Raw genomic sequence first — 26336 nt, forward strand, 5'->3', positions numbered from 1 at the left:
AAACCTCGTGTTTGTCAGCTGGGCTACAGAGACGAGAGGGGCTGTGTGGGCTCTTCCGTCGGTGGCCCCAGTGAGCCTCGCCCCCGCAGTCGCACTGTGTGGTCCCCTCTCCCACCAGCTGCGCTGGGCCTTGGGACACGAGCAAGCTTGGTAAGTGCCTGCACACCGGGCCTGTCATTTTGGAAGCCAGTAGGTCGCCTCGCTGTGACATGCCTCGGCTGAATGAGTGAATGATGAGTCTTGCTCCGTGGAGAGAACCATCTGGAGGTCCCTGCTGGGCAGAGCTGAATGCACGGCAGGATGATCTGATGCACCACAGGGAGCAGAACCCCAGCCAGCCAAGTCCACTCACCCCACGGCACTCTGAGACATGATGAAACGCTGATGGAAGCCACAGGGCCTTCGGGTGGCCTGGAGAGTTGGCGAGGCACAGAGAATTTCCTATCTGCCAGGCACCGTGCTGGGACTATTTACATGCATTATTTCATTCGGTTCTTACGACCACGAGAAGGAGGTACCGCTATCACCCCATTTTACAGAAGACACAGAAGCCAGAAAGGCTAAGTAACTTATCTAAAATCACCCCCCATAAGGGAGGGTCAGAAGCTGGGCCCAGGTCTGACCAGCTCCGGGGCCCAAGTTCATAGAACTGCACAGCCTCACGCAGGCCAGAGTTTCCTCGCTCAGCCAGCTCAGGGATGGTGGCCATGGTGATGGGCGGGCGGGCAGCTCCGGAGCTGGAAATGCAGGGGCAGAGAGCCAGGCTGCGTGCTCGGCTGTGACCCCTCCTTCCTGAGGTCTGCGCAGAGGAGTGGAACTTTCCCTCTGTACACACGGCACTTCCCCTCTGCCGTGCCCCACAAGGTACCTCAAAGCCAGGCCTGGCCTTCTCCAGGGCCCCCGGTCACCCAGTGGGCGCCAGGCTTCACTCCCTCCAGGAAACACTTCAGCAAGGATTTAACAAGGTTTTTAATGAACACTTACCTTGCCATCCCAGCACATTTCTTGAAAATTCAACCACTGCCAACTGCATCCCTAAGCATACACCTTGCAGGCGGAAGAGAAAACACAGATGAAGCTCCACGGAAAAGGCAGCTCCTACATTTCCCACCAGCCTGCAGTGGACCCCACGTACCGCATGCTCACAGAATGACCACCACAAACTCTCACACTTTCCCGCTCCCCCCCACAAGCACCCCCTGCTGTGTTTCATCTGTTACCAGCTTTCAAAACCTGGGTCTAATGTATCATATGATCTCACTGGTATGAGGAATTCTTAATCTCAGGAAACAAACTGAGGGTTGCTGGAGTGGTGGGGGGTGGGAGGGATGGGGTGACTGAGTGATGGACATTGGGGAGGGTATGTGCTATGGTGAGCGCTGTGAATTGTGTAAGACTGTTGAATCACAGACCTGTACCTCTGAAACAAATAATACATTATATGTTAAAAATATATATATAGTCAGAAGGGAACAATGAAGAGGGGGAAATTGGAGGGGGAGACGAACCATGAGAGACGATGGACTCTGAGAAACAAACTGAGGGTTCTAGAGGGGAGGGGGGTGGGGGAATGGGTTAGCCTGGTGATGGGTATTAAAGAGGGCACGTACTGAATGGAGCACTGGGTGTTATACGCAAACAATGAATCATGGAACACTACGTCAAAAACTAATGATGTAATGTATGGTGACTAACATAACATGATAAAATCTAAAAAATTTTCTATTAAAAAAAAAAACTGGGTCGGGCGCCTGGGTGGCTCAATTGGTTAGGCGACTGCCTTTGGCTCAGGTCATGATCCTGGAGTCCCTGGATCGAGTCCCGCATCGGGCTCCCTGCTTGGCGGGGGGTCTGCTTCTCCCTCTGACCCTCCCCCCTCTCATGTGCTCTCTCTCATTCTCTCTCAAATAAATAAATAAAATCTTTAAAAAAAAAAAAAAAACTGGGTCTAAGCTTTCAAAAACTTCTCATGTGAAGATCCCAGGTTTTAGAAGCTATTCAATTTTAGAAATACACAATATTCCATTCATCCTTAACAATTCAAGTTTTCCTATTCTCTCTCATTAAGTTCCCATTTACAACTGATCAAGTTGAAAATTACTAGAGTTTGTGGCACCGGGAAGCATCCACAATCACTTTGGCCGATTCCAAGTGAGGACGTGAAACTCAGCGTCACGTGTCCTGCCAAACAGCTGGATTCCACAAACAGACAAGATTTCCTGATTGCTATTTCATCCTCCCCAAATTCCACAACATCTACACATGGGTGTACAAGCCTTAAACTTTTCACGCTGAGAGAGTCTGAATTTCTCCCAAACAGGACCAAAATGGCTTTTGCTTGAGTTGCTATCTAGAAAGACGGCATCTGTGCTTGGTTCCGGTAACCTCCCTGTTTTACTCACAGGCTCCCATGTGGCACTTTTTCTTGATCTTTCCTACTCCTTACCCAAAAAAGGCTTCTTCTGTTTCCGAGCCCAGGCGATGGCTTGGATTTTTCCTTCTGTGCCCCGAACACCAAATCCCCCTGGAACCAGCACTCCACTGTACAAGAGAGCACAGCACACGGCAATTGGCCCTTACCACCAGCCCAAGGAGCCACATGCCCAAGACACTGGTGCCACGAAGTCGCTCCGTGTATTTTCCTACTGGGGCTATGACGGTGATTTTGAGACAGCCAGTGAGCTGAACGCAAACACTGTGAGCTTAGAAAATGTGCACTAAGTGCTTACCAGTAAAAAAAAAGGTGGCACACGGATTCTTTCATAATTTTCAATATATGTTAATACATATGCAACTGTTTACTTCTTGGCTTAAAGCGCTCCCTTGCATGGGAAGGGAGTGCTTTCCCTATCAACTGAGAGTGTCTGCCGAGCGGGGGCCTGAGTCATAGTTGTAGGGCTCTAGAACATGCCACTGTTCCAGAGAGCTAGAGTTTCCTGCTGATGGTTTACTATTATAAATAACAGCTGCCAAAAACAAACTGAGACTGCTGATGGGTCCTCATCAAATGTTCCAGATGAAAATCTTTAAATAAGCTTCATCAGTAGACACAGACAGCAAACGTCCATAAAATCAGAACACGTTTCCTTCAGATTCAACTATATTGATAAGCTATATTTTTGTAAGGCTTAAATCACACAGAATGTAGGGCGCCTGGGTGGCTCAGCTGGTTAAGCGTCTGCCTTTAGCTCAGGTCATGATCGCAGGATGCTAGGATCGAGCCCTGCACTAGGCTCCTTGCTCACTGGGGAACCTGCTTCTCCCTCTCCCTCTGCTGCTCCCACCTGCTCATGCTCTCTCGCTCTCGCTCTCTCTCTCACTCTCCCACTTGCTCTCAAATAAATAAATAAAATCTTTAAAAAAAAAAAAATCACAGATTGTAGCCTTTTCAATAATTAAAAGATCTTTAGGGGCACCTGGGTGGCTCGGTCGTTAAGCGTCTGCCTTCGGCTTAGGTCATGATCCCAGGGTCCTGGGATCGAGCCCCGCATTGGGCTCCCTGCTCGGCGGGAGGCCTGTTTCTCCCTCTCCCACTCCCCCTTCTTGTGTTCCCTCTCTCGCTGTCTCTCTCTCTCTCTGTCAAATAAATAAATAAAATCTTAAAAAAAAAAAAAATCACACAGATTGTAGCCTTTTCAATAATTAAAAGATCTTTAGGGGCGCCTGGGTGGCTCGGTCGTTAAGCGGCTGCCTTCGGCTCAGTTCCTGATCCCAGGGTCCTGGGATCGAGCCCCACATCGGGCTCCCTGCTTGGCGGGAAGCCTGCTTCTCCCTCTCCCACTCCCCCTGCTTGTGTTCCCTCTCTCGCTGTGTCTCTATCAAATAAATGAATAAAATCTTAAAAAAAAAATCAAAAGATCTTTAAAAAGCAGATTACCTACTACTAGCACATGAAAGCACAAGGCTCTGCTCATTAAAGCCCCCTGCCCCCCCAGACCTCTGGAAACCGAAGGCAGAGGGTACTACTCACTGAGCGCTACAGAGCTTCTGCCAGGCTTCGTGATAGCGCACGGGCTCCTCCTGCAACGTGCTCGGCTCCAAGTCGGTAGAGTCTATGTACTGCGGGTCATTCGGGCAGGGGAGGAAAGAAGCAGGCCATGACTCCAGAGCCGCATTTTCCCTAATTCCCAAATGATACTGTCAATGCCCTGTCTTTCTTCACTTTAAAATAAAGTTTTAGGGGCGCCTGGGTGGCTCAGTCGTTAAGCATCTGCCTTCGGCTCGGGTCATGATCCCAGGGTCCTGGGATCGAGTCCCGCATCGGGCTCCCTGCTCAGCGGGAAGCCTGCTTCTCCCTCTGACCCTCCTCCCCCTGCTCATGCTTGTGCTCTCTCTCTTACTCAAATAAATAAAATCTTTAGAAAAATAAAAAAATAAAAAATAAAAGTTTCAAAATTATGATCTTCATATATTTAAACTTAGTAATTTTTAAATAAACTTTAAATTCTTTCTTATATTTTAAAATACAAATGTTGCCAAATCATCTGCCTCCCCAGTCCGGCTCTCCACTGGCTCTATCCTCAGCCCGCTAGAGTGAGTCGAAAGTGTTCTCTCTGGGGGCGCCTGGGTGGCTCAGTCGGTTAAGTGTCTGCCTTCGGCTCAGGTCACGATCCCAGGGTCCTAGAAGCCCCGCATCCGGACTCCCTGCTCAGCGGGGAGCCTGCTTCTCCCTCTCCTTCTGACCCTCCCCCTGCTTGTGCTCGTGCTGACAAATAAATAAATGAAATCTTTAAAAATAAGGTAAGATGAAAAAAATAAATTAAATAAAGCGTTCTCTCTGTTCAGAATGCATTTTTCCCCAGCCCGCCACCTAGACTGCTTTCCATCTTCCACCTTCACTGAAGTGTAACTTACAGACAATAAAATCCAAGCATTTTAAGTGTACACTCTGATGAGTTTTGTCAAACATACACACAAAGGTGTCACGACCACCTCAATCAAAGATAAAGAAAATGACTGTCACCCCAGAAAGTCCCCTCTGCCCTCCCCCCCGCCAAACAACCCCCTCTCCACCTCCTGCCCCGGACACCCCCGGCTCTGTTATCACCACAGATGCCTCTTTTAGAACTTCATAGAAAATAAAAACACACACCACGCAGCCTTCTGTGTCTGGCTTTTTTGGCTCGGTATGTTTCTGGAATTCATCCCTGTTGCTCTGCGTGTCACGAGTTTATTCCTTTTTATCCCTGAGCTGTTTCCCACTGTGGAAATACACCACAACGTGCATACTAACTCACGCTGGACATTTGGATTGGTCCCAGATTGTGGCTATGAAAATAATAGTCCTCTTGTATAAAAAATACTTTTTGTGGACATGTGTTTTCAGAGAAGATAGCAGGGAGTGGAAGTGCTGGGTCCCGGAGTAAGTGTACGTTTCCCTTTGTGGGAAAGTGCCAGGTCGTGTTCTCAGCAGTCCTGCCATTTCACCGGCCCACCAGCAAGGCACGGAGCTCCCCGTCCTCACCAGCACGCTCGGCCTCTCCTCTCCTCTCCTCTCCTCGGGTGTGTCTCCCAGTGATTTAAGGTGCATGTATTCCCCGGACAACGGAAGGCACTGCCCTTGACTGCCTTTTCACATACATCAGGTGCAGCTTTCATGGAAGTGTCCACTCAGACCTTCTGCCCCCCTTATTATGTTGTTCATCTTTTTCTTACTCCTTCCTGCCCAATACCCTGCAATGACCTCCCCGAACCTCAGGGAAGACCCAGCTGTGGGCCAGGCAACAGGGTTCATGACCTCACAGGCCTGTCTCCAGACATCCCCCAGTTCACTTTTCCATCCACTGAGTAACAACTATTCCCCATCTCCAAGCCCTTGGATACACTCTACCTTCTGTCCGAATGCCCTTCCCTTCTGCCTCCTCCACCTTCCCGAAGTCTCCCAGAGTCCCTCTTGGAGGACATCCGCCCTCCTCACATGTCTACCCAGACAGGTTCCCCCCGCTTTCCTGTGTGCTCCCCTCACACCTTTGAGACCTCACGGACTCATTCACCTCTCGGCCCCCACCATCTACCACGATAGGCACAGACTATGTCCAAGTGCATACGACAGATGAATGAGCCAAAGAACGAGCAAAAGTAAGTCAGGGAAGCATAATAAGATCCCATAATTCTTAAACCGTATACAGTAGGTCATTCTACAGGAACCCGTTCCCCAGGACAAAGCAAACTAAATCACAATGCTGAGAAACACGTGGAGGAGGAGGCGGCCAACCCCAACGCCAGTGGTGAAGACAGCCAGAATCTGAGCCCTGAACCTCAAGACTCCAGCGCCTGAAGAAGACAAGCAGGGGCCAAGCCCTGACAGTCCGTCAGCTCGGCTTCTGCCCATCACATCATGGAGCAGAACACAAGCAGGACCACTCATGGGTGCCGGCCGTGTTCCAGGCACTGGCCAGGCAACCGGACCCCCGTTTCAGAGAAACCTCCCCGCTCTCGGAGGTGGGTTTTAGCACTTGTACTTCACAGACCCGGTAGGTGGAATAGCAATGTGCCTCTGGTCCACCAGGGCTCCCCGTTCCCCTGGCGCAATTTTACGTGGTCACCTGATACTCAGATTCAACCATTCGCTCTTTCGCAACTACTACCCTGACCATCTCTCCCCTTCACTGTTTCCTGAAAATGTTCTACTATTCTCTCTCAAAGCCAGGAGCCAACCATGAATCCTTTCTATTCCTAAAAAGAAATGCTGAGTTCCAAGAATACAAAGCAGATAGGCCTATAGCCATCTACGAGAATCCAGAAACCCTCCCTGTCCATGCCTCAGCCATACGCGGGCCGCCCCTCCTTACCTTGATTTCTAACTTGTGGTTGATGGCCAGTGCAGAATGCTCCAGAGCTTTAATGACAGAGGCATACGAGTCTGAGAACTTGGTGTATTTGCCCACAAGGGCGATAGAGCAGGTCTCCAGCAAGCGATCATATCTATCAAAGGCCAAGAAACACCAAAGTATTTAGAACACAACGTATATACCACCATAAGATCAAAATTGCTTTCTTTAAAAAGAAAAACATCTCTGGGAACCATATAATGGGAACAGGTATGATCTGAGTTCTACATACAGAACAGTAAAGAGGAAGCAACTTTCAAATCCACGGGGCAGGCTTTGTAAAAAAAGTAGGATTTAAGAAGTGGGCATGAAGAAATGGCTTCCAAATCTCACACAAAGTTTTTCTTAAAAATTAAAATCCCAAAGAGCAAAAAAAATTAACAGACAATTCATAGGAGTTAATGTGATGAAGGGAAGAGTCAAATAAATCTTAGGACATTAACACAGTAGTCTATAGTCACCAAAAATCTTCATCATAAAGTGTAATTAATAACAGAGCAAAAACGTCTGTAATGTTGTATGAAAACAAGATCCCAGAGCCGTGTGCCATTTTTGGGGCTGCCTATGGATACACGTGGAAATGCACAAAGCCTGAAAGGGAGAATGTCCAAAGGAAAACCCCTATCACAGAGCAAGGCAGGAGCGCCCCTGGGCCCGCGCTCTGAGGCTGCGGCCACACCTCTGAAGCGATGCGGAGCATCGCTGAACTTTCAGAGGAATGGGGACGGTTCTCAAAGCGAGGAGCTTTGGCATCAGCAGTAACACGACTGGACACCCCCGCTCATCCTCTTCTGGTGGGCGGTGAGCGGCACATTCCCAAACCCAGCTCAGCTATCTGGGGGGGGCCCAGGAGCGCCCAGCCACGGTCAGCCAGCGGGGCAGGCCTCAGGTACGAGAGCTCGCCCATGGCCACTAGACACCTGTTCGCCCGGATTTCCTAGTTGACGGGACTCAAGGCCACAGGTGTGTGATCTGAGCTCAGCTCTGCCAGGACTTCCTCATCCCTGGTGCAGCAACCTGAGGGCTGAGCGCCTGTCTCTGCCTCTCTTACCACTGAGTCCTTTCCCAGCAAGAGTTGACAGCACAAGCAAATTCCCGGAGACCCTCCGGAAAAGAGAAATAAGGCCCGAACTCCCAGCAACTTATCACGAGGCAAACCTGTCTGCCATCTCTTTCCACTTCATCAGCATTTTTCGTGGCTGCCTCTCGATCGGAAGGTCAAGTCTCCGGAGAAAATAGTCCACTACTCCCTGCTCCTCTAACAACAGGGGGACTCGGTAGATGGATGAGACATCATGGACACAGATCACCTGCATAAAAACGGGCAAAGGTTATTTAATAAAAACAAACAAAAATGAACTGGGCTGGCAGCCTCCTACTGGCTATATCACCTTCAGAAAATAACTTCTAAATCTGAAAATGGCATGGCCAATTTTCTAGAAAAACATACATTACCAAAACTGACTCAAGTACAGAATAAAAAATTAGAGGCTAGTCTCTTATGAACATGACTGCAAAAATCCTTCAAAAAAAATAAATCAGGGGCGCCTAGGGGGTTGAGTCGGTTAAGCATCGACTCTTGATTTCAGCTCAGGTCATGATCTCAGGGTCACAGGACTGATCCCCACGTCGGGCTCCATGCTCGCACTCAGCACACAGTCTGCTAGAGATTCTCCCCCTCTGCCCCTCCCCCGCCCACCCTCATTCTTCAAAATAAAATCTTAAAAAAATAAAAAAAAAAAATCACAAACCAAACCATAAATGTAGTTTAAAAAAAGAAAAAATTCATGTCCAAGTAGGATTTGTCCCAAGAACAGTGGCTGTCAAACTTGGCTGTACATTGGAGTCACTTGGGTGAGCTTTTAAAAATTCACAAGCCCATAGTGCACCCCACGCCACATAAACTAGAACCTCAGGAGGGCAGGGGGGAAGCAGGCATAAGTAGTTTTTCAGGCTGAGTCTGAAAACCGCTGCATTAGGATATTTAACAGTGGAATTCACTACATGAACAGATTAAAAAGGGGGAAAAAAGTCACCTCAGTGGATAAAGAGCTAATAAAAATTCAAAACCAAGCCATAGTAAAAATTCTTGGTGAATTAGAACTATCAGGGAAAATGTGAAAAACATAAAGAAAAAAAAAGCCCATAGCAAACATCATTTGGTTCTCAATATTTAATATTAATGCTTAATCTTTAAAGTCTGAAACAAGGCAAAACTGGCCACTATCGCTACTTCTATTCAGTAACGTACTGAAGATATTACCCACTACAATTAAGTAAGAAACACACACACACACACACACACACACTATATATATATGAACTGGAAAATAAACAACTGCCAAGAACTGCATACAGTATTATTCCTTATCCACAAAAACCCTTAGAATTTACATGTAAACAAACAGAACTAGCAGAATTTCAGCAAGGCAGGGTTCCTATACATGGGTCATATCTAATTAGAAAATGTAATTTTTTTTTTTTTAAGTAGGCTCCATGCCCAGTGTGGAGCCCAACATGGGGCTTGAACTCATGACCCTGAAATCAAGACCTGAGCTGAGATCAAGAGTCGGATGCTCAACTGACTGAGCCACCCAGGGGCTCCTAGAAACTGTCATTCTTAAAAATATGCCATTCATATAGTTGCAAAAATTATGAATACCTATAAATAATCCTAGAAAAAAAACTTTACAAAGATAAAGAAATCTTAAAAAAAAAAGCACCTTTAATAAGAAAAACATTACAGATTACTATTGAAGGACAGTCCTTCCAACAAAAGGAGTTGGAGCAACTGGCTATCCACCGGCAAAAAGACGAATTTCAACTTTTATTAGAAAGTTGCTATCCATAAAAGTTAACTCACAATGGATCCCAGGCCTAAATATAAGACCTAAAATTATAAAACTTAGAAGAAAACACGAAATCTTTTTGTTAAATGGAGTTCTTGGACAGGATACCAAAAGCACAACCTATAAAGAGAAAAATGGATAAACTGAAGTTCATCAGAACGTAAAAGCTTTTGTGTTCCAAGAGATACCATTAAAGAAGTAAGACAGCCATGGACTTGGAGAAAAATGTGCAAATCATTTATCTGATAAAAGACTATTATTCAGAATATACAGAGAATTCCTAGAACTCAGTAAGATAAGTAACAAAAAATAGGCGAAAGATTTGCAATTCAAACTTAAATCTAGACACACCTGTCACATTTTTAATAGTATTTTTTAATAACCTATCCTATCACGGAACGGAATTACCTTCGCTTGCTAGGATAGAAATACCTCAGATAAATGAAATGCCTAAGAAGGTTGTTCTTAACAATGAAATTATTCTGATGCTCTACATACAGACAGCTCCCGACTTACAAGGTCTGCTTTAGGATGGTGTGACAACAACACACATTCGGTAGAAGGGGTACTCTGCATTTTGAATTTTGCTCTTTTCCCAGGCTAGCAACAGGCCGTTCACTCTCTCACGATGTGGGGCCGCAGCACCAAGCCGAAGCCTGCAGGCGGCCCCGCCGTCACCAGGGCAAACAACCGACATGCTTTGTTCTGTACCCACACGACCACTCTGTTCTCCGCTTTCAGTACCGTGTTCGATGAATTACACAAGATAGTCAATACTTTATTGTAAAACAGGCTTTGTGTTAGACGACTCTGCCCACCTGTAGGCTATTATAAGTCTTCTGAGCACATTTGAAGTAGGCGAGGGGTGTTAATGCAGTTTCGACTCAGGATATTTTCAGCTTACCACAGGTTTCCTAGGACTTAGTCCACCGTTAAGTCCAAGATCTGTATCTGGCAGGAAGCGGAATTCCTGAGACAGAGCTCCCAGCCTGGGAAGAACCCTGGGAACACTGATCTCGGGCCCCGGGCCACGCTCACACCCAGACACCTGAGTGCTCGCGGAGATGGGGGGTCAGAGGCTGTCCTGCTCTCTTCACTTCAATGCCAGCGACTTTAACTTTCTGACCCTCGCTTCCTAATCCCCTGTAGTCTCGTAAATGAACTGCTCTTATTTGAACACTGCTGGTTCCTTCTCTCCCCCTCAGGCCAGCCGGGCTCTCCTGTTTCATCTCCTGATCCTCCGTAACCCAGCAGCAAAGCAAACCACTCACAGCCTAATCACAAACTCCTGGACCTCAACCTCCCTGCTCCTCTCCTTCAGCCAAGCCGACTGACCCGCAGCCACAGTCTCAACTTACCACCACCAGGCCTTCCCGACCGTGCCCCACACTGGACATAGAACAGGTCCCCAAATTCTGAATTTCCTATTTAATAGGTACCCTCCATGAGGACATATAACGGAAAAGACTAAAAGAGGTTTAGAGCCCACGCCACCTTAGACACTAGGCACCAGGGATATAAAGCTGAGTGAAGTGGTCCCTGCCTTCAAGAAGGTAACGGGGACACACACACACACACACACACACACACACACACACTCCGAGGGGCAGTGTAACAGGCCCACCACCAGCACCTGTGACTCACACAGGTCGCCCAAGAAGGATCAACCGTGAGGTCTGAGGGGGAGGCGGTTTGACAGGTAAAGCTTCTCGGACAATACTGGGTCCCAGCTGAGCCCTGGAGGATGAAAATGATTAGGAGACAGCCAGGCCAACGGGGAGGGCGACACCATGCAGTGTGGCTGGAGCGAAGAGTACAAGGAGCAGGGAGAGAAGAGGCCGGAGAGGTCAAGTATGTCCAGAAAACCACAGACCAACAGCATCAGTTCCCATGAACAGTCTACTGTCTCGAACTGTGAGATAAGCAGCAAGCCTCGTCAAAGTGGCTAAGAGACCTCAGGAGAACCAGAAGCAAACCACGACTGACGCGAAGATGGAATTTCGACTTACTTGTTCAGGTTCGACGTGGCAGAACATCGAGATTTTCTCTTTCACTGACGTGTCGAGAGGATTTGAGCACCTGCACACAACCTAGCAGTAAACAAAGTAAGACATTCAGACAGAAGGGATTACAGAGCTGGGGTTTTTTCCTGACTGAAATGAAAACAGACATCACCCCATGAAGCCGGATGAAAATGTTAACTCCAGCACAATGCAGGCCAACTATGAAAACAGGACCTGTTTTCAAAACTGAAATTCCTAAAATCCCACGCTGGAGAAACGTTAACAGGGTGGCGGTGCAGATGAACACGCAGATCACGAACTACAGGAACCAGCTGGGGTCTTCCTCAGGTAAAGGCTTGGGTAGGAGAGAGGGGACAGTGAATGATGGACGCAGAGGAGCGACAAGGCACGACCTCAGGCAGGCCCGTGAGGCTCAAAGCACTAACCGTTTCCCCACCATCATCGAAAAGCATGCCAACAAAACAAAGGTCTTATCTGCTGGGGAGCAGACATACATACATTCATTCATTCATTCATTCATTCCCTTCCTTCCCTCCTTCCTCCATCTTATCTTTGTCCTTCTTTCTTTCGCTCTTTTTTTTTTTTTAACTGCAGTATAGCTGACACACGATGTTACATGGGTCTCAGGAGCAAAACACAGTGATTGGACCCCCTACCCTATGCCGTGCTCACCACGAGCGCAGCCGGCAGTGCCTCTCAACCCCGGGCCTTAGTCACTCCCTAACCGGAAGTCTGTGGCTCCCATTCCTCCCCCCCGCCCCCGCCAACCACCAGTTTGTTCTCTGTCTTTATCGGTCTGTTTCTGCTTTTTGTTTGTTTTTTCGATTCCATATAAGTGAAGTCGCATGGTACGCAGAGGAGAGATTTAATTAGGCATGCAAGATCACGCTGAAACCAGGGCATCATAAAATCTTACCAAATCCGGAGAAAGCCCGAGCCCTCTGAGCTCCCGAACGCTATTCTGGGTGGGTTTGGTCTTCTGCTCCCCTGTTGAACTTGGCTATTTTACAAAAGGGAAAAAAAGTTCATTTCTCTAGGATAAAGAATTTTCAGGATGAATTTTCTCTGAACCCCTTTTATTGATCAGTGTCTGTTTTCATTTTTGTCAAAGGCGCACGTACACGTATTTTAGAGTCGGACAGTTCCACAAGGTCCGTCCTAACGACAGTGGTGCTGGTGCCCACCGAGTCCCTCCCCTTCCCCAAACCCCAGGGCAGCCACCCTCCCACTCTTAAATGATCCTTCTGGTATGCTTCATGCTACTTCTTGACATGCAGTTTGAGACATTTCCTATTGATCCCCCTGTTAGATAGAGGAGGAACCCTCTCTCCCTACTACATAGGCACCTGTCCTGTGCCTACAGCCCATCTCATGATCTCCCTCCAGTGTTACATGCGTTTCAGTATTTAAATCCTGCCCATCGTAAACCATGCACCTTTCTGTAAATTTGGTTTGTTTTTCTTGGGTTGGTGTTTCTGTTTTGTTTTGTTTTCTTGGCATGCTGAGCTTTGTTAAGTACTAAATTATCTCTATTCTCTTCTCACGCTTCCCAGATTTGCTGGGTACAGAATTCTAGGCTGGAAAGCATTTTTCCCTGAGCACTTGTAAAGAAATAGCTTCACTGTCTTCTAGCTTCTAGTATTGCTGCTTAGAAAGTGTAATGCCTTACTAATTCTTGGTTTTTCTCTTTACAGCCTTTTAGAGTATCTGCCCCATGGTTATGAAATTTCACAGTGATGTGCTCTTGCTCTGGGTCATCTCCCATTCAGTATGCTGGGCATTCGGCGGGTCCTTTCAATCTAGAAACTAACATCCTGAAATCTCCTTGAATTATTTAGATCAAAGGATCAGAAAACTTTTCCTGTAGAAGGCCAGGTAATGAGTACTTTTAGGTTTTACGGGCCATGCAGTCTGTCACAAGGACTCGAACTCTGCTGTCTGAATACAGAATCGCCATAGACAACACATGAACAGGTGGGCACGGCTGTATTTCCATACAACTTTATCTGCAAAAACGGGGGGTGGGCTGATCTGGCCTTGTGGGCACAGTATGCTGACCCCTGGTTCCAATGACTCGTCCCTCCCTGTTTCCCTAGTATTTTCTGGAAATCCTAGCCCAGTCCTCTCATTCTCTTACCCCTGCTCTCCCATTTCCTCTCTCTTGATCTCCCTGGGTACTTCCTGGGGTAGTTCCTCCACCTTCTTTCTCTCAAGTTTTTTATTCCCGCTATCCCATTTTTAATTTCCAAGAATTCTTTTCTGTTCTCTGAATGCCCCCTTCTTATCTCCAGTTTATCTCCCCTTTGACTCTCTGAGGACATTAATGACAGGTTGTTCTGGTTTCTAAGTTTCCACTTCCTCCAGAGCCAAAATTTTCTGTGAGTTCCCCTTTGTCCTATTGTTTTGATTTCTTGTGCATCTAGGTGCTTTCTCCAAATGTCTGGTGATCACTGGCCACCAGCTGACATTTAAAAGCTAACTGGAAGTTCTGAGTGAGTGGGTGGGAGGACCCTGGGGTCCTCACTATTTCACTAGGGAGCCTCTGAGGGCAGTGTGTTTTCTCCTGGGCTAGTCATAGACCCCATCGTGAACCTCACGTGGACAGTCCACGCCTGGCTGTGATGATTCTAGAACCCAATGGCAGAAGAAAGCAGGGTGTCCCAACAGCATTAAAGTGCGCTTACCCCCATGGTTTTACTTCAGTATTACCCCTCTTAACTATTGCTAGTATCTGCACATCTAGAATCCCTCTCCAGAGAAAAAGCTTCAGTCTTCTGCCGAGGTGGGAAAGGGACTGATGTCCAAGTGTGCACATTAGGGAAGGAGATGCTGGGTTCTAGCTGCTTCTCAAATAGCAGTTATCACGAGATGCCCCCAGCCCCCTAGTGCACGCGGCACTGCCCCTTCCTGAGCCTTTGGGGGTTGTGCAGGGCAAAGAGGGCTGCTTCTCAGCCGGCCCTGCTGCAGGCTCACAATTCTGCTCTCCCACGACTAAAGCAGCAGCTATTTCACTTTCTACACGTTATCTGCTTTCTGGCTTCCCATGTTTCATTCCCATTGACTCCTTCATATTATCTATCTTTGTGAGTGTTTCTCTTTAAAAGAAAAAAAATTCCCTTTACTCTAATTATAGCAGGGTTTCACCAGGTAGTAGAGACAAATGGACATTTTCAACCCACCACCTTCAAATGCAACTTCCCTGGCTATTCTTCTAAATGTTTTCCATCTGATCTTTTCACAAAGTATGATTAGAATAATTTTAAATTCACAAAGAAGATCTTTATTCCCTGCACCTCACGTATCTAAAATAGGTAAGGGATGAAAGCCATCCTCTTCTCTTTCTTCTCCATCCCCCCAAAGTAAAACTCCAGTGCCTTACCTGAGGAACAAGACTGACATGAATATTACAAAAGTTCTCTCTCTTGACCTTGAACTGGAACTGACGGAAGGCCTCAATAAAGGGCATGCTTTCTATATCTCCCACTGTTCCACCGAGCTACAAGAACAAAGTTATTGTAGAGGTCAAGCACTAAAGGTCCCTCTCGTGCTTTAGTTTTCTAACAAATGCACCTCATCATCTCAGCCCGGTGATCAGCAACAGCATAATGTGGACTCTCCGAGCCCGGCTAATGTCACTTAGCAGTAACTGACATTTCCTTATGCTGAAAGGTTACTTTTCTGGACAGGCTCTCCATTCCCCAAGGTTATAGATCTGGCCAAGAAAAAGTTCAGGTGAAAGAGACACTAGAAATTTTATTTGTACAAAGCCACGAGGCAAAGAAGCCTAAATCTTATCTACTTAGTTAGCCATAATAATTTTTGTATGAAAAAGTATCCGTTATAAACAAACTGCTGGAATTTCTGAGTCCCCTATTTCTGTAGGAACACCGATCCAATAGCTAGGACCAGCAGAACAAGTATAAAGAAACTGAAAGCAGTGGGGCTCATTCAGAGAGATGAACGTTCCTACCAGAGGAGAGCTGAAGGTCAGCTGACGTTCTCAAGGGACAGAGGAAAACGTGTCCTGCCACTCTTACTGGTACAGCCCACAGTGAGCGAATGAACACAGGCTGAAGAGGAGAACCGCTCGCACAGGGGACTGTTGTCAATGGCGTGGCCATTCCCATGACTAGTTCTGTGCCCAGCCCTGCCCCACTGCGGTGAGGAGGGTCAAGGGCCTCACAGGGCACTGTCTTATCAGGTGCTGATGGCAGACTAAGGAGGTGAATGTGTACAGTTGGTTAGAAAAGACTCATACAAACCTCAATAACACACACTTGAGGTTCCAGGCCATCTTCATCCACAGGTATTAATGCCTGTCTCATGACCCACTCCTGGATTGCATCTGTGATGTGAGGAACAACTGGAAAAGAGAAAAGAAATACATACCTTACACTTTTCTGTCAGCACTGGTGGAGGCAGACAATTTTATTTATTTACTTGACAGAGAGAGAGAGACACAGTGAGAGAGGGAACACAAGCAGGGGGAGAGAAGCAGGCTTCCTGCTGAGCAGGGAGCCCGATGCGGGGCTTGATCCCAGGACCCTGGGATCACGACCTGGGCTGAAGGCAGACGCTTAGCGACTGAGCCACCCAGGCGCCCCGGAGGCAGACACAACTTACGTGCGAGGCAGACACACTTACGTGCCGCAGCCTTGGCCTAGAGTAGTGATGGGGTCATAAAAATATTATTGAGACCACTTTTTTTTTTTGATCAAAGCTCTTTTTTTTTTAAAGATGTGTTTATTTACTTATTTGAGAGAGAGAGAGAGCAAGTGCACGAGTAGGGGGGAAGGAACAGAGGGAGAGGGAGAAGCAGATTCCCCGCCGAGCAGGGGAGCCCGATGCGGGGCTCGATCCCAGGACCCTGGGATCATGACATAAGCCGAAGGGAGATGATTTAACCGGCTGAGCCACCCAGGCGCCCCTGTTGAGACCACTCTTAAACGGCATTTAAAACCCTCTGAGCTCACACTCCCTGTGGCCTCCTTTCCAGGTTTCCAAGTTGTGGCTGGACGCACAAGAAGGTAAGGCCAAGAGTGTGTCCAGAACCCACATCAGAGCCCTTGTACCCTGTGTAGAGGCCACCCCGGCTGCACCCCACTCATCAGACCCGCTGGCCACCCGCACCACTTACTGCTGAAGGCAGCCACTTCACACGGGGTGCTTTCCAGGCCCCTATTCCGGGATGTTCCAGCTTACCAAAGGATAAACAGCCCCCGGATAAGAGACAGTACGGGAGGGCAGGGTGGTCAGGAGCGCAGCCTCTGGGGCCAGAATGTCTGGATTCATACCTCAGTTCCACCACTCATCAGGTCCGGATCCTTGAGTGATCACTTAACTATTCTTAAGCTCGATTTCCCTATCCGCTCAGTGCAAATAACAGTTTCTACTTCAAAGTTGTGGGAATTTTATGCGACACCACTGGTAAAATGCTGGGCAGAGTGCCTCCCGGGCCGTGCCCCCGGGGTAAAGCCGGCTACGGCTCAACACTTGGCTCAACACTTGTTAAAATCCTCGTCCTAGGACTCAGGAGGCAAGCCCCTCAGGGGCAGGGATTACTGTTTAACTTGCTGCCTGTTTAACCAGCAGGGCCTCAGGCACAAGGCTATTCCTTATCTATTCCACACTCAGCAGCCAACAGGATCTTTTAAAAATGCGAAACAGAGCACCCCCCAACCCCCCCACCCCCGTTTTAAACTCTTCAGTGGCTTCCCAATGCTCTGAGTAAAATCCAAACTCCGGGGCCATGGCCCAGAAGGTCCTGGGTAAACTGGCCGCAGCCCCCCAACCTCCCTGACGGAGCGCCCGCAGTCTGGGCCCCTGTGCTGACTGTGCCCCCTCCTCCACAGGCCCCCGGGCGGCCTCTCCGCGCAATTGCCCCCTCGTGGAGACTCCCCCTCACCACCTGTCCAAACAAGCTGTCCCCACGCACTCTCTCTCCTCACTATTTACTTCCTTCACAGCTCTCATCAGACATCTTGTTTCATCGGTTTGTTTTGGTGTCACCCACACGCTGGCCTCCGTGGGGGCGACAGTCTCACTGGTCTTGCTCATCACGTAGCCCCAGTGCCAGGGAGGGTGTGACCACAGCTGAGTATTCAAGAAATATGTGACGAACGAATGCATACACGAATGAATACACTGGAGGCCTAGAACAACAAACTGATCGAGATCATCCTAATTCCTAACTGATCCCCTTTCTATGTGTCAGGAACTCAGAGAGACTTTCTTGCCCTCCCAACAATCAGGAAGGGCAGGTGTTATCTCCGTTTGACAGAAAACGGAACCAGATCCCAAAGAGGTTCAGCAATCTGCCTGTGTTCACAAAGCTGGTAAGTGGCAGGGCTACGACCTAAACATGACCCCGTGCACCCCGAATCGGACCAGGGTGGCCCCAGACTAGAGCTGGCTGTCAGCGTGACCCTCGGCTTTCAGTTCAGCGAAGTCTTAAGCCAAGAGCAGAGTCACTCTCATAACTCAAAGAAAAGACACTTTTCAGCACCTCCCCCACCACCACCAATTTGGACTTCCGCCATTACAGTAGACCAGTGGTTTTCCAACCCCTTTCAAGAGTGGCAATTTTCCCAAATGAACGTGGTGGAGAACCCCAGGGCACAGACAGACACAAGTGAAGCTGGCTGGTGAGGATGCAGGAGGACTGGAGCCCCGCCTCTCTGACTCCCCCAGGCCCATGTGCGCCCATGACCGGCCTGCAGACCACTATGCACAAAGAACGTTCTCTTCCTACCACTGCTGAAATCAGCCCCAGATGCATGACACATACACACCACCGGGCTCGCTGCCCTGACCTAGCTGCCTTCAACAACTCATACTCCTCACGCATAAAAACAGCAGCCCTCTGGACTCACATCCTTCGAGGGGCTCACAGCTCCAGTGCCATTCAGAGCGGCAGGGGGTTTCTTCACGTGATTTTTTTTGAGTAGACAGCCGTACAGCTCTGAATTTTCAACCAAAGGCATATGTCAGTAACAATACCTTGACACCTTCAGGCTGAAATTGCACAGAAAGTAAATTTCTGCACACAAGAGAAAGCAAACTGGTTAAGATTTTTTTACACCTTGAAGGCAAATACAGTTTTACCTTGGACGGTTTTCCCCAAGTAATCTCCTTTGCGTTCCTTGTTAATGACATACTGGTAGATCTTTCCAGTGGTCAGATTATTGTCCTTGGTGAGGCGGATGTCAAGGAAGCGCTCATAGTTCCCCAGGTCAAGGTCGACTTCCCCACCATCATCCAGCACAAAAACCTCACCTGTGATGAACAGCACACGTGGTCAGGGGAAGTGAAAAACATACGTCAGGGTAAACGTGAGTCTCAAAATGTAAACACGCGGATAGAACAACATCTGCTTTACCTTGATGTGAAGCAGAGAAATTTATTTCTAGAAAACTAAATTATGACACAAAAGAAAGAAAAATCACCAACCATTCTCCAAAAGGTAATAGCATACTTCCAGCCTACCAACAAGCTCCGTCTGAATCAGGAAGTAACGAGAGAGCATGGGGCGGAAGGAAAACATAGCCTCCAGGGCCACAGATATAGGGAGCTTTACAGGAGTGTGGGGTCTGCTGCCCAAAGAAAAAGAACTTTCAACAAAGCCTCCTACTTGAGCAGAAAAAGGTTTCAGACGGAATAAAAAGCATGAATTCCTTCAGAACTCACACCGGATATTAAGGTCCTGGTGATTAGAAAAAACCAACGTGTGGGCTACACTTTAGTCCCAAACAAAGTTGTGAAACTCAAAGTTTCCCCCATTCCTTTGTTTAGTGTTCATTCCTTGACGTCATTCTAGAAGTTTTGCCCATGATGGTTCGTTCTTACCATCACAACAGGAGACGAGCTCAAAAATGGGAAAGGAAGAAAGGTCTTCTTTTCCCCCTCAGAAAGAGGTTTCTATTACAGAAACCTCTAGACTCTCACGGCTACATTGCCTGTTTAGATTTCTGCTTCCTCTCTGTCTAGGTGAGAAAAGCAAATTCTGCTACACCAAGGACCTTTCTGGAAGGCAGGAAATGCAAGTTACGTTATGCAAAATGCACACAATTTCCAAGGACTGACCCTGTTCTTCCACCTACTCCACAATTATTATTTTAATAAAAGAAAGAAATGCATTGTGCTTACCATGTTCATAGGGAGAGAATGTTCCTGCATCAATGTTAATGTATGGGTCAATCTTAATTGAAGTTACGTGTAAACCACATGACTTCAGTATTGTGCCCACGCTGCTGGCAATGATTCCTTTTCCGATTCCTGATATAACACCACCAGTAACTAGAATGTACTTCATTTTACTTTTTGACCTGGGAGTGGGAGAAGGAAAAATTACAAGTAAGCCGGATCTCCACAAAGCACACATATCTCAGTTCAAAGGCTAGCTCTGCATCCTCCAGGAGCCTGTTTCCCTATCCGCCACACGACTCCAGAAGGTTGTTCTGTGGGACCCTAACAAATACTTCTTGGGATCACTGAATGGCTTTAGTCAAACAGGAGTTGAAAAACAACTTGCTGATCTAATAATGCAGCTTTTGTTTAAAGCTTTGACAACTAACAACCTTGAGAGACAACCTAATAAAAAATAAAATTTAAAAATTTAAAAACAGCTCTGTTGATAAAACATTATGCTCCAAATGCTGGCTGACATAACCACCGGACCCTGGGGTACGGAAGCAGGCACCTCATTATTTTCCCTGCACTGGAAGAAAAAAGATTTCAATCTTGGATGAGCATTCCGATTGCCCACGAAAGACAGAATGTCTCTGGCTAACCTACAGTGAGTGTATCACCAAGAAAACACAGCTTCTTCAGGTTTTGGAAGACAGAATAAAAGAACTTAAACATTTAAAAGGAGTTGCAATGAAGCCTAAAAATCCTTTAATTAGAGGTCGTTGTCTCCTGTTAACAACTTACTCCTTGTCAGCAATCTCACTCAGATGTGCCATGAGGAGAAACTGTATATACTGGAGGAAAAGAACATCAGATACCAAACCAGCCTGAAGCACATAATGGGCAGAGGACTCAAAGAGAGTACAGATTCGATTAAATCCAACGGGCAGTGCAGCTTTGGCCGGGGAGGGAGGAAACAGATGTGGTGAGAGATAAAGAAGTGGATGGAGGCAGGAATGACAGAGGCATGACATGAGGCGACCGCAACAGGCTTGCCAGGGAGAATTCATCACTGGCCCCTAGCTTCAGAGGCCCAGACACATCACTTGGTCGGTAAATCCAAATGTGACCAAACTGAGAAACACAATCTCCAAGTAGAAGAGAATGCTTGCTTTGGCATGGTCAGGACATTTTCCTCCTCCGGGAACACTTCATGTGAAGCCAAATTATAATAAAAATAAGCTAAGAAAGGAACAAGGAAACTGGGGAGTTCTGCTTCAAGCATTCCCCTGCCCCACTCCTCCCCAAGGCAGGAATGAATACACTTGGCAAAGTAAGAATGCTCAAAAGGACTTCCCCCCTGGATAGCAAGGAAAACACCCAGACCATGACTTGCTCTTTCTATCCTGTTACAGCATGTTCAAAAGCGTGCTCCCTGGTTTCTGCAAAATGTATATGGGGTTCCCATAAAGCCTTTTACAGACAGATAAATCAGAGAAATGCTGTTAAACAGTCAGTTGGTTTAATGCCAGACCTCCAGTAGCCTTTAATAAGTTAATGCACACTGTGAGCTCCCCAAATGTGTACACAGTATACAGTTTTCCCAAACTAATTTGACCCCAACTCCCTAATATTGAGGGGGGGGCGGATACTACTTTCATCACCTCACAGTCAAATGGCTTAGTGACACATGAATATTAGACGTGGCTACATTTTAGATGTGTTCTAATCAGGTCTATCCCTGACACTATGACCGGTCTCAGACTCAATTTAAATGTTCCCAGAAAGTCCGAGCGGGTTATGGAGCAGGTTACTTTTCCAGAAGACTCATCTCATCCATTTGCATTTGACTTGCCCCAATTTAACGTAAGAGGGTAACAGCTCTCTTGAGGGGAGATTCCTGCAGTCTCCCCCAGTGCATGACAGTGAAGATTCCACTGTGCTCAAGGACCAGGTGGGAGAGGCTGACAGGACACACACTGATGAGTGACCGACACCCCCCCCATGTAGGTGCTACTGTGCTACAAACTTTGGGGACCACAAAATTTTTTTTCTTTTTTTTTTTACTTTTCTTTGCATTTATTTTATGCAGAATTTACTACCAGGCTATAAGTTTCTGGGACCACAAAATTTTTTTTCTTTTTTTTTTTTACTTTTCTTTGCATTTATTTTATGCAGAATTTACTACCAGGCTGTAAGTTTCTGTTTCTTCCATTTCTTCTGGGATCTTTTTCTTCTGTGCAACCTCCTCTTCTGGATTAGGGACAATCTGCTCTTTCTCAGGAAGGACCATCTCAATGTGGCAGGGTGAGTTCATGTATGGGTTAATCCAACCGTAAGCCATGTGACACCACATCTTGGGGACTTTGTTCACCTGGATGTGCTCAATGACGACCCTGAGGGGGGACACTACTCTGTCACCTCTAAACCCCTAAGTTCATGTGCAGTGAAAATTCAGCACTCTTTTTGGGCCAGCGACGCGGCGTGCAGCCCCACTGTTTGGCCCGGGCACAGCTACCAACCACCATTGTAGCAACAGAATGGCACACATCACGTCTACAAAGTGACATCCTTCAGACACTTGGTGGCTTTTTGGATATGCATACCCTTGATGGCCTGAGCGGTTTCATGTGTGTTAAGGTAAACACAAAGATTTGAACCTCCTGATTTGCATGATTTTCTGGGTCAAGCGAAGAGTGAACCATTTTCAGAGATCACCTCAGGCTGCTTATGGGAAGAGCGGAGACCACAAAACTTAATCAGATCTGGGCTCGTAACTCAAGCTGCTGGCAGTCCAGTTAGAGAAAAAAACATTTACAAATAAATGAGTAATCCAGTGATGGTGGGAAACAGGGACAACATATGAAAGGCGTACTTGGAGAAGAGAGAGCTGAAAGCCTTCAGGGACAAGACCAAGGTATAGATCATGGCCCAGCAGAAGAAGGTGTGAGAAATTGAGGCAGGGAGAAGATCCAGATTGCTCCTGCTTTGTTGACCAGAGACTTGCAGTGGACTCACTGTAAGACATAAAGCATGGGGAAGGGAACAGAGTGAACAGGAAGGTGAAGGCCATCTATAGAAAACAGAGGTAGGGCCAAGAAAAGAGATAGGGAAACATGGGGGGAAGACAGTGGGAAAGAAGTTGGAAATGTAAGCAAGGGACCAAATCATGGGGAAACTTGAGTGTCCTATCTGAACTTTATTCTGAAGGCGATGGACACATCAGAAGGCTTTCGAGCACAGAAGAAACAAATTAAGATGCATCAGACGCCCTGGCTGGCTATGTAGGTAGAGCAAGTGACTCTTGATGTCAGGGTTCTGAGTTCGAGCCCCACCTTGGATGTAGAGATTACTAAAAAATACAATCTTTATAAAACAACAACAACAAAAAAGAATTCTAAAAAAAAAAACAAAAAAGAAGGTGCCCAGCTGGCTCAGTCGGTGTAGCATGTGACTCTTGATCTGGGGGTTGTTGAGTTGAAACCCCACGCTGGGTGTAGAGATTACTTAAAAATAAAAAATCTTAAAAAAAAGTGCATCAGAGGAATTCAACAAAGATGGAAAGGAAAAAAAGCTTTTTTGTTGTGAAAAATGTTTTGAGATCCACCTCCAGCCTACCACTTGTGTACTGAGACCTGTCAGGTCACTCAAGCTGCCCAAAGCCCGGGTCCTTACATGTGTAAAATGGGGCGAGAATCTCCCGCATCGCATCGCCTGTCACCAGGACTGTTGAGGACTGGACATTATAATGAGTGTGGACCTAAGTGTGCCACGCAAACGTAGTGAACTTCTTTAAACCGCAGCATGCTCACTCCGAGCGGCCGGGAGGGGAGCGGGCCGGCTGTGGGGCCGGAGGGGCCGCACCCGGAGCCCGGCGGGCGGGCGAGCTGCAAGGCCCCTTCCGCCCCCGGGAGTCGGGGCGCGCCGGAGGGGCCGTGGCCAGGCCGCCGAATCCATCCCCCACGCGGCGGCGCGTCTCGGACCTTGAACCGCCCCCCAGCCAGGCTGAGGCCGTGCGCCAGGGCCGGAGGGGCGATCGCCGGGGTAGTCCCCACCGAGCGGCGGCCGCCGGGGCTGCTCCGGGAGGGCTGAGCAGAGGGGCTCCCGCGTCTCTACGGCCCTCCCGGTCCCACGCGTCATCCCCGGCCCCCGGATCAGCCGAGCCAGGCCGCGCTGAAATGGGCACTGCCGGCCCCCACGGCCCCGGCCCCGCGGCCTTTCCCGCCGCCCCGCGCCCCTTGCGGCCCGGCTTCCCAGCGGCGCCCGGCCACGCGGCCCCGCGCGCGGGAGCCGGCTCCTCGCCGGCCTGGCCGCCCGCCCGCCCCACTCCCGCTAGGCATGCAGCCCATTGGTCAGGCCTGCGAGCCACCTCACCCTGATTGGTGGAAACGGTGTCTGTCAACCGGCGGTGTGGCTGTCCCGCGCCGGGCTCAGCTCGCGCCGCCGATTCCTGCACGGGAGAACAGTTCCCCCGGGATCCCTGGAGTCAGCCTACCTGAGGCCGGCCTCCAGGCCTGCCGTCGGCTAAGAAGCTAGGGGTACGACGCGCGCGCTGGGCCCCCGGCCGCTAGTGAACCAGCCCGGCCGCATGCGCCCGGCAGTCTTTCACGGAGGCGGGCTCCAGGCGGTGCGCACGCAGAGGCGGGGGGCGGGGCGGGCGCGCGGGCCCTCCCCGGGGCGGGGTCTGGGTGCGCGGGGCACAGGGCCCCGAGTGCGCAGGCGTGGGGGGGACGTGTTTTCTCGTCCGGGTGGGCGGCGCTGCGGGGTTGTCCCCGCGCAGCTGACGCCGTGGGCGCGCAGCAGTTCGAGACCAGGCTGGTGGCGGCCTTTCTGCCTCGCAGCCTCTGTCCGCAGTCGGTGGTCCAGGCTTCCTCTCTTGCAGAAGAGGCCGTTTTTTGGGCTCACACCGGGCAAATCTGTCGGCTGGCTCCAGCAGCCTTCTAGAGGAGGCTAGATCCATCACACCATGCCTCTGAACCGTCCGACCTTGTGAGCACCACGTTCACGGCTACTGGTGGTGCGACCCCACCCCAGCTCTCCCGCCACGCCCTCTGGGCCGAGGGACAGCGGCAGTGTCACCCCCGGCCGGCCTCTAAATGGGAAAGCCTAGAAGGATGGCTGGGCGCCGACTCCTTCCTCCTCTGGCTTCCTTGCCCCTCATCTGCCCTGAGGGCGGCTGCTTTGGATGGAGAAGGCGCCAGAGACATGGTTTCGTCCAGCTATGTCATTGAGCACCCCCTGTGTGCCACACGCTGTGCTGGGCTCCAGAGGACCCTGTCCTGGTGTAGTGGGGCGTAGTGGGGCAAAATTACACTTCGTCGTGATTCTCATAAATTTTTGCTGCTGGAGTGTCAGTGTGGGAACTGACCAAGTCTGGCGTAGATCGGGGATGCAGTTTAAAGCTGACAACCGAAATACACCGGCAAAGAAAGGGAAGGGAGAGGTTGGGAATAAGAATGAGTGAGGCAGAAAGGAAAGCCTGTGTAAAGGCTCTGAGGCCTAGAAGAGTCTAGCACAGCTGAATGGGAAGGCCAACGTAGCCCCTTTGGAAAAAGCCAGAGGAAGAGAGGTTATGAGATCAGGCCGGAGAGGTGGGCATGGCCATACCATGCAGAGCATTATAGACTTAGTGCAGGATTTTCTTTCTCCTACAGGCAGTGGAAAGCCATAGAAATTTTTTTGAGAAGGGGGTTTTGTTTTTCTTTCGAATAGTGAATACATGCATATGGTTAATTTTTTTTTTCCTCCAAACACTACACGGGATACACTTGAAAAATTTCTCACCTCTGTACCCCAATGTTCCTGTTTTCTTCCCTAGAAGCAATTTGTCACAAGCTCTTGTAGTCTTCATTGAAAGATTTAAAGGGAAGCTGTGACATGATCAAGTTTGTTTTTCAGGAAAAAGACTCAAACAAATGGCTTCCAAGAAACCAGTTAGGAGACTTCTTCAGTGGCCCAAAGAGAGCTTCTGGCTTCCAAATCTGGATCACCACTGCTCCTACCCTGCCAAGCTACCCAAGCTGCACTCAGCTCCAAATCTAAAACATGGCTTGGGATGTATTTGAAGATGTGCTATGGCCACACATTCTTTCAAGAAGCATTTGGTGTTTATCTTAGCGCTGGGACATGATAGACACTGAGAACATACTTGCTGAAGTAATAGAGATGTTGTAGGAGACACAAGAATGAGCCATTCAGTATTCTGGATGATCACTTTACCCTTTCCTCTCTTTCTTCGAACCTCTGCCTTCTCCTCCCCCATACTCTTTCTCAGCAGTGGTCTTGCTTCCTATTTCACTGAGAAAATAGAAGCCATCAGGAGAACTTCCTTGAGCTCCCAGTGTCGTATCCATCAGCCTGTTTCTATCTCTCACACAAGCTCTGCCTTCTCCCCTGTGCTGTGGACAAACTATCCTCATTGTTTCAAGCGCCGTATCTTCTCATCAACTCAAGAATGTCACTCTGGTAATTCTCCCCTCGTGCATCAGCAGTTCTCCCGCTCTCTA

General features: G+C 48.5%; 1 protein-coding gene across 2 annotated transcripts in view; it reads right to left on the reverse strand.

Moving 5' to 3' along the window:
* Window positions 1-24451, reverse strand: part of CTPS1 (CTP synthase 1) — a 31454-nt gene extending 7003 nt beyond the window's left edge. Inside the window, exons 1-12 of one of the 2 annotated variants that reach the window (XM_035018873.1) lie at window positions 24326-24451; window positions 19849-20027; window positions 18808-18978; window positions 15966-16066; window positions 15083-15199; window positions 12620-12703; window positions 11689-11769; window positions 7989-8140; window positions 6792-6924; window positions 3971-4059; window positions 2447-2541; window positions 985-1047 (exon numbers count right to left, since the gene is read on the reverse strand). In XM_035018873.1, the coding sequence (XP_034874764.1) occupies window positions 985-1047; window positions 2447-2541; window positions 3971-4059; window positions 6792-6924; window positions 7989-8140; window positions 11689-11769; window positions 12620-12703; window positions 15083-15199; window positions 15966-16066; window positions 18808-18978; window positions 19849-20014 (1252 nt within the window). In that variant the 5' untranslated portion in view covers window positions 20015-20027; window positions 24326-24451. Of the gene's footprint in view, window positions 1-984; window positions 1048-2446; window positions 2542-3970; window positions 4060-6791; window positions 6925-7988; window positions 8141-11688; window positions 11770-12619; window positions 12704-15082; window positions 15200-15965; window positions 16067-18807; window positions 18979-19848; window positions 20028-24204 lie in introns of both variants that reach the window. The other variant, XM_035018872.1, reaches the window with a different exon arrangement.
* Window positions 24452-26336: the final 1885 nt, after the last annotated feature.

The sequence above is a fragment of the Mirounga leonina genome, unplaced genomic scaffold (assembly GCF_011800145.1).
Source record: "Mirounga leonina isolate KUSES-001 unplaced genomic scaffold, KU_Mleo_1.0 Mir_173, whole genome shotgun sequence".
NCBI classification, from domain to species: domain Eukaryota; kingdom Metazoa; phylum Chordata; class Mammalia; order Carnivora; family Phocidae; genus Mirounga; species Mirounga leonina.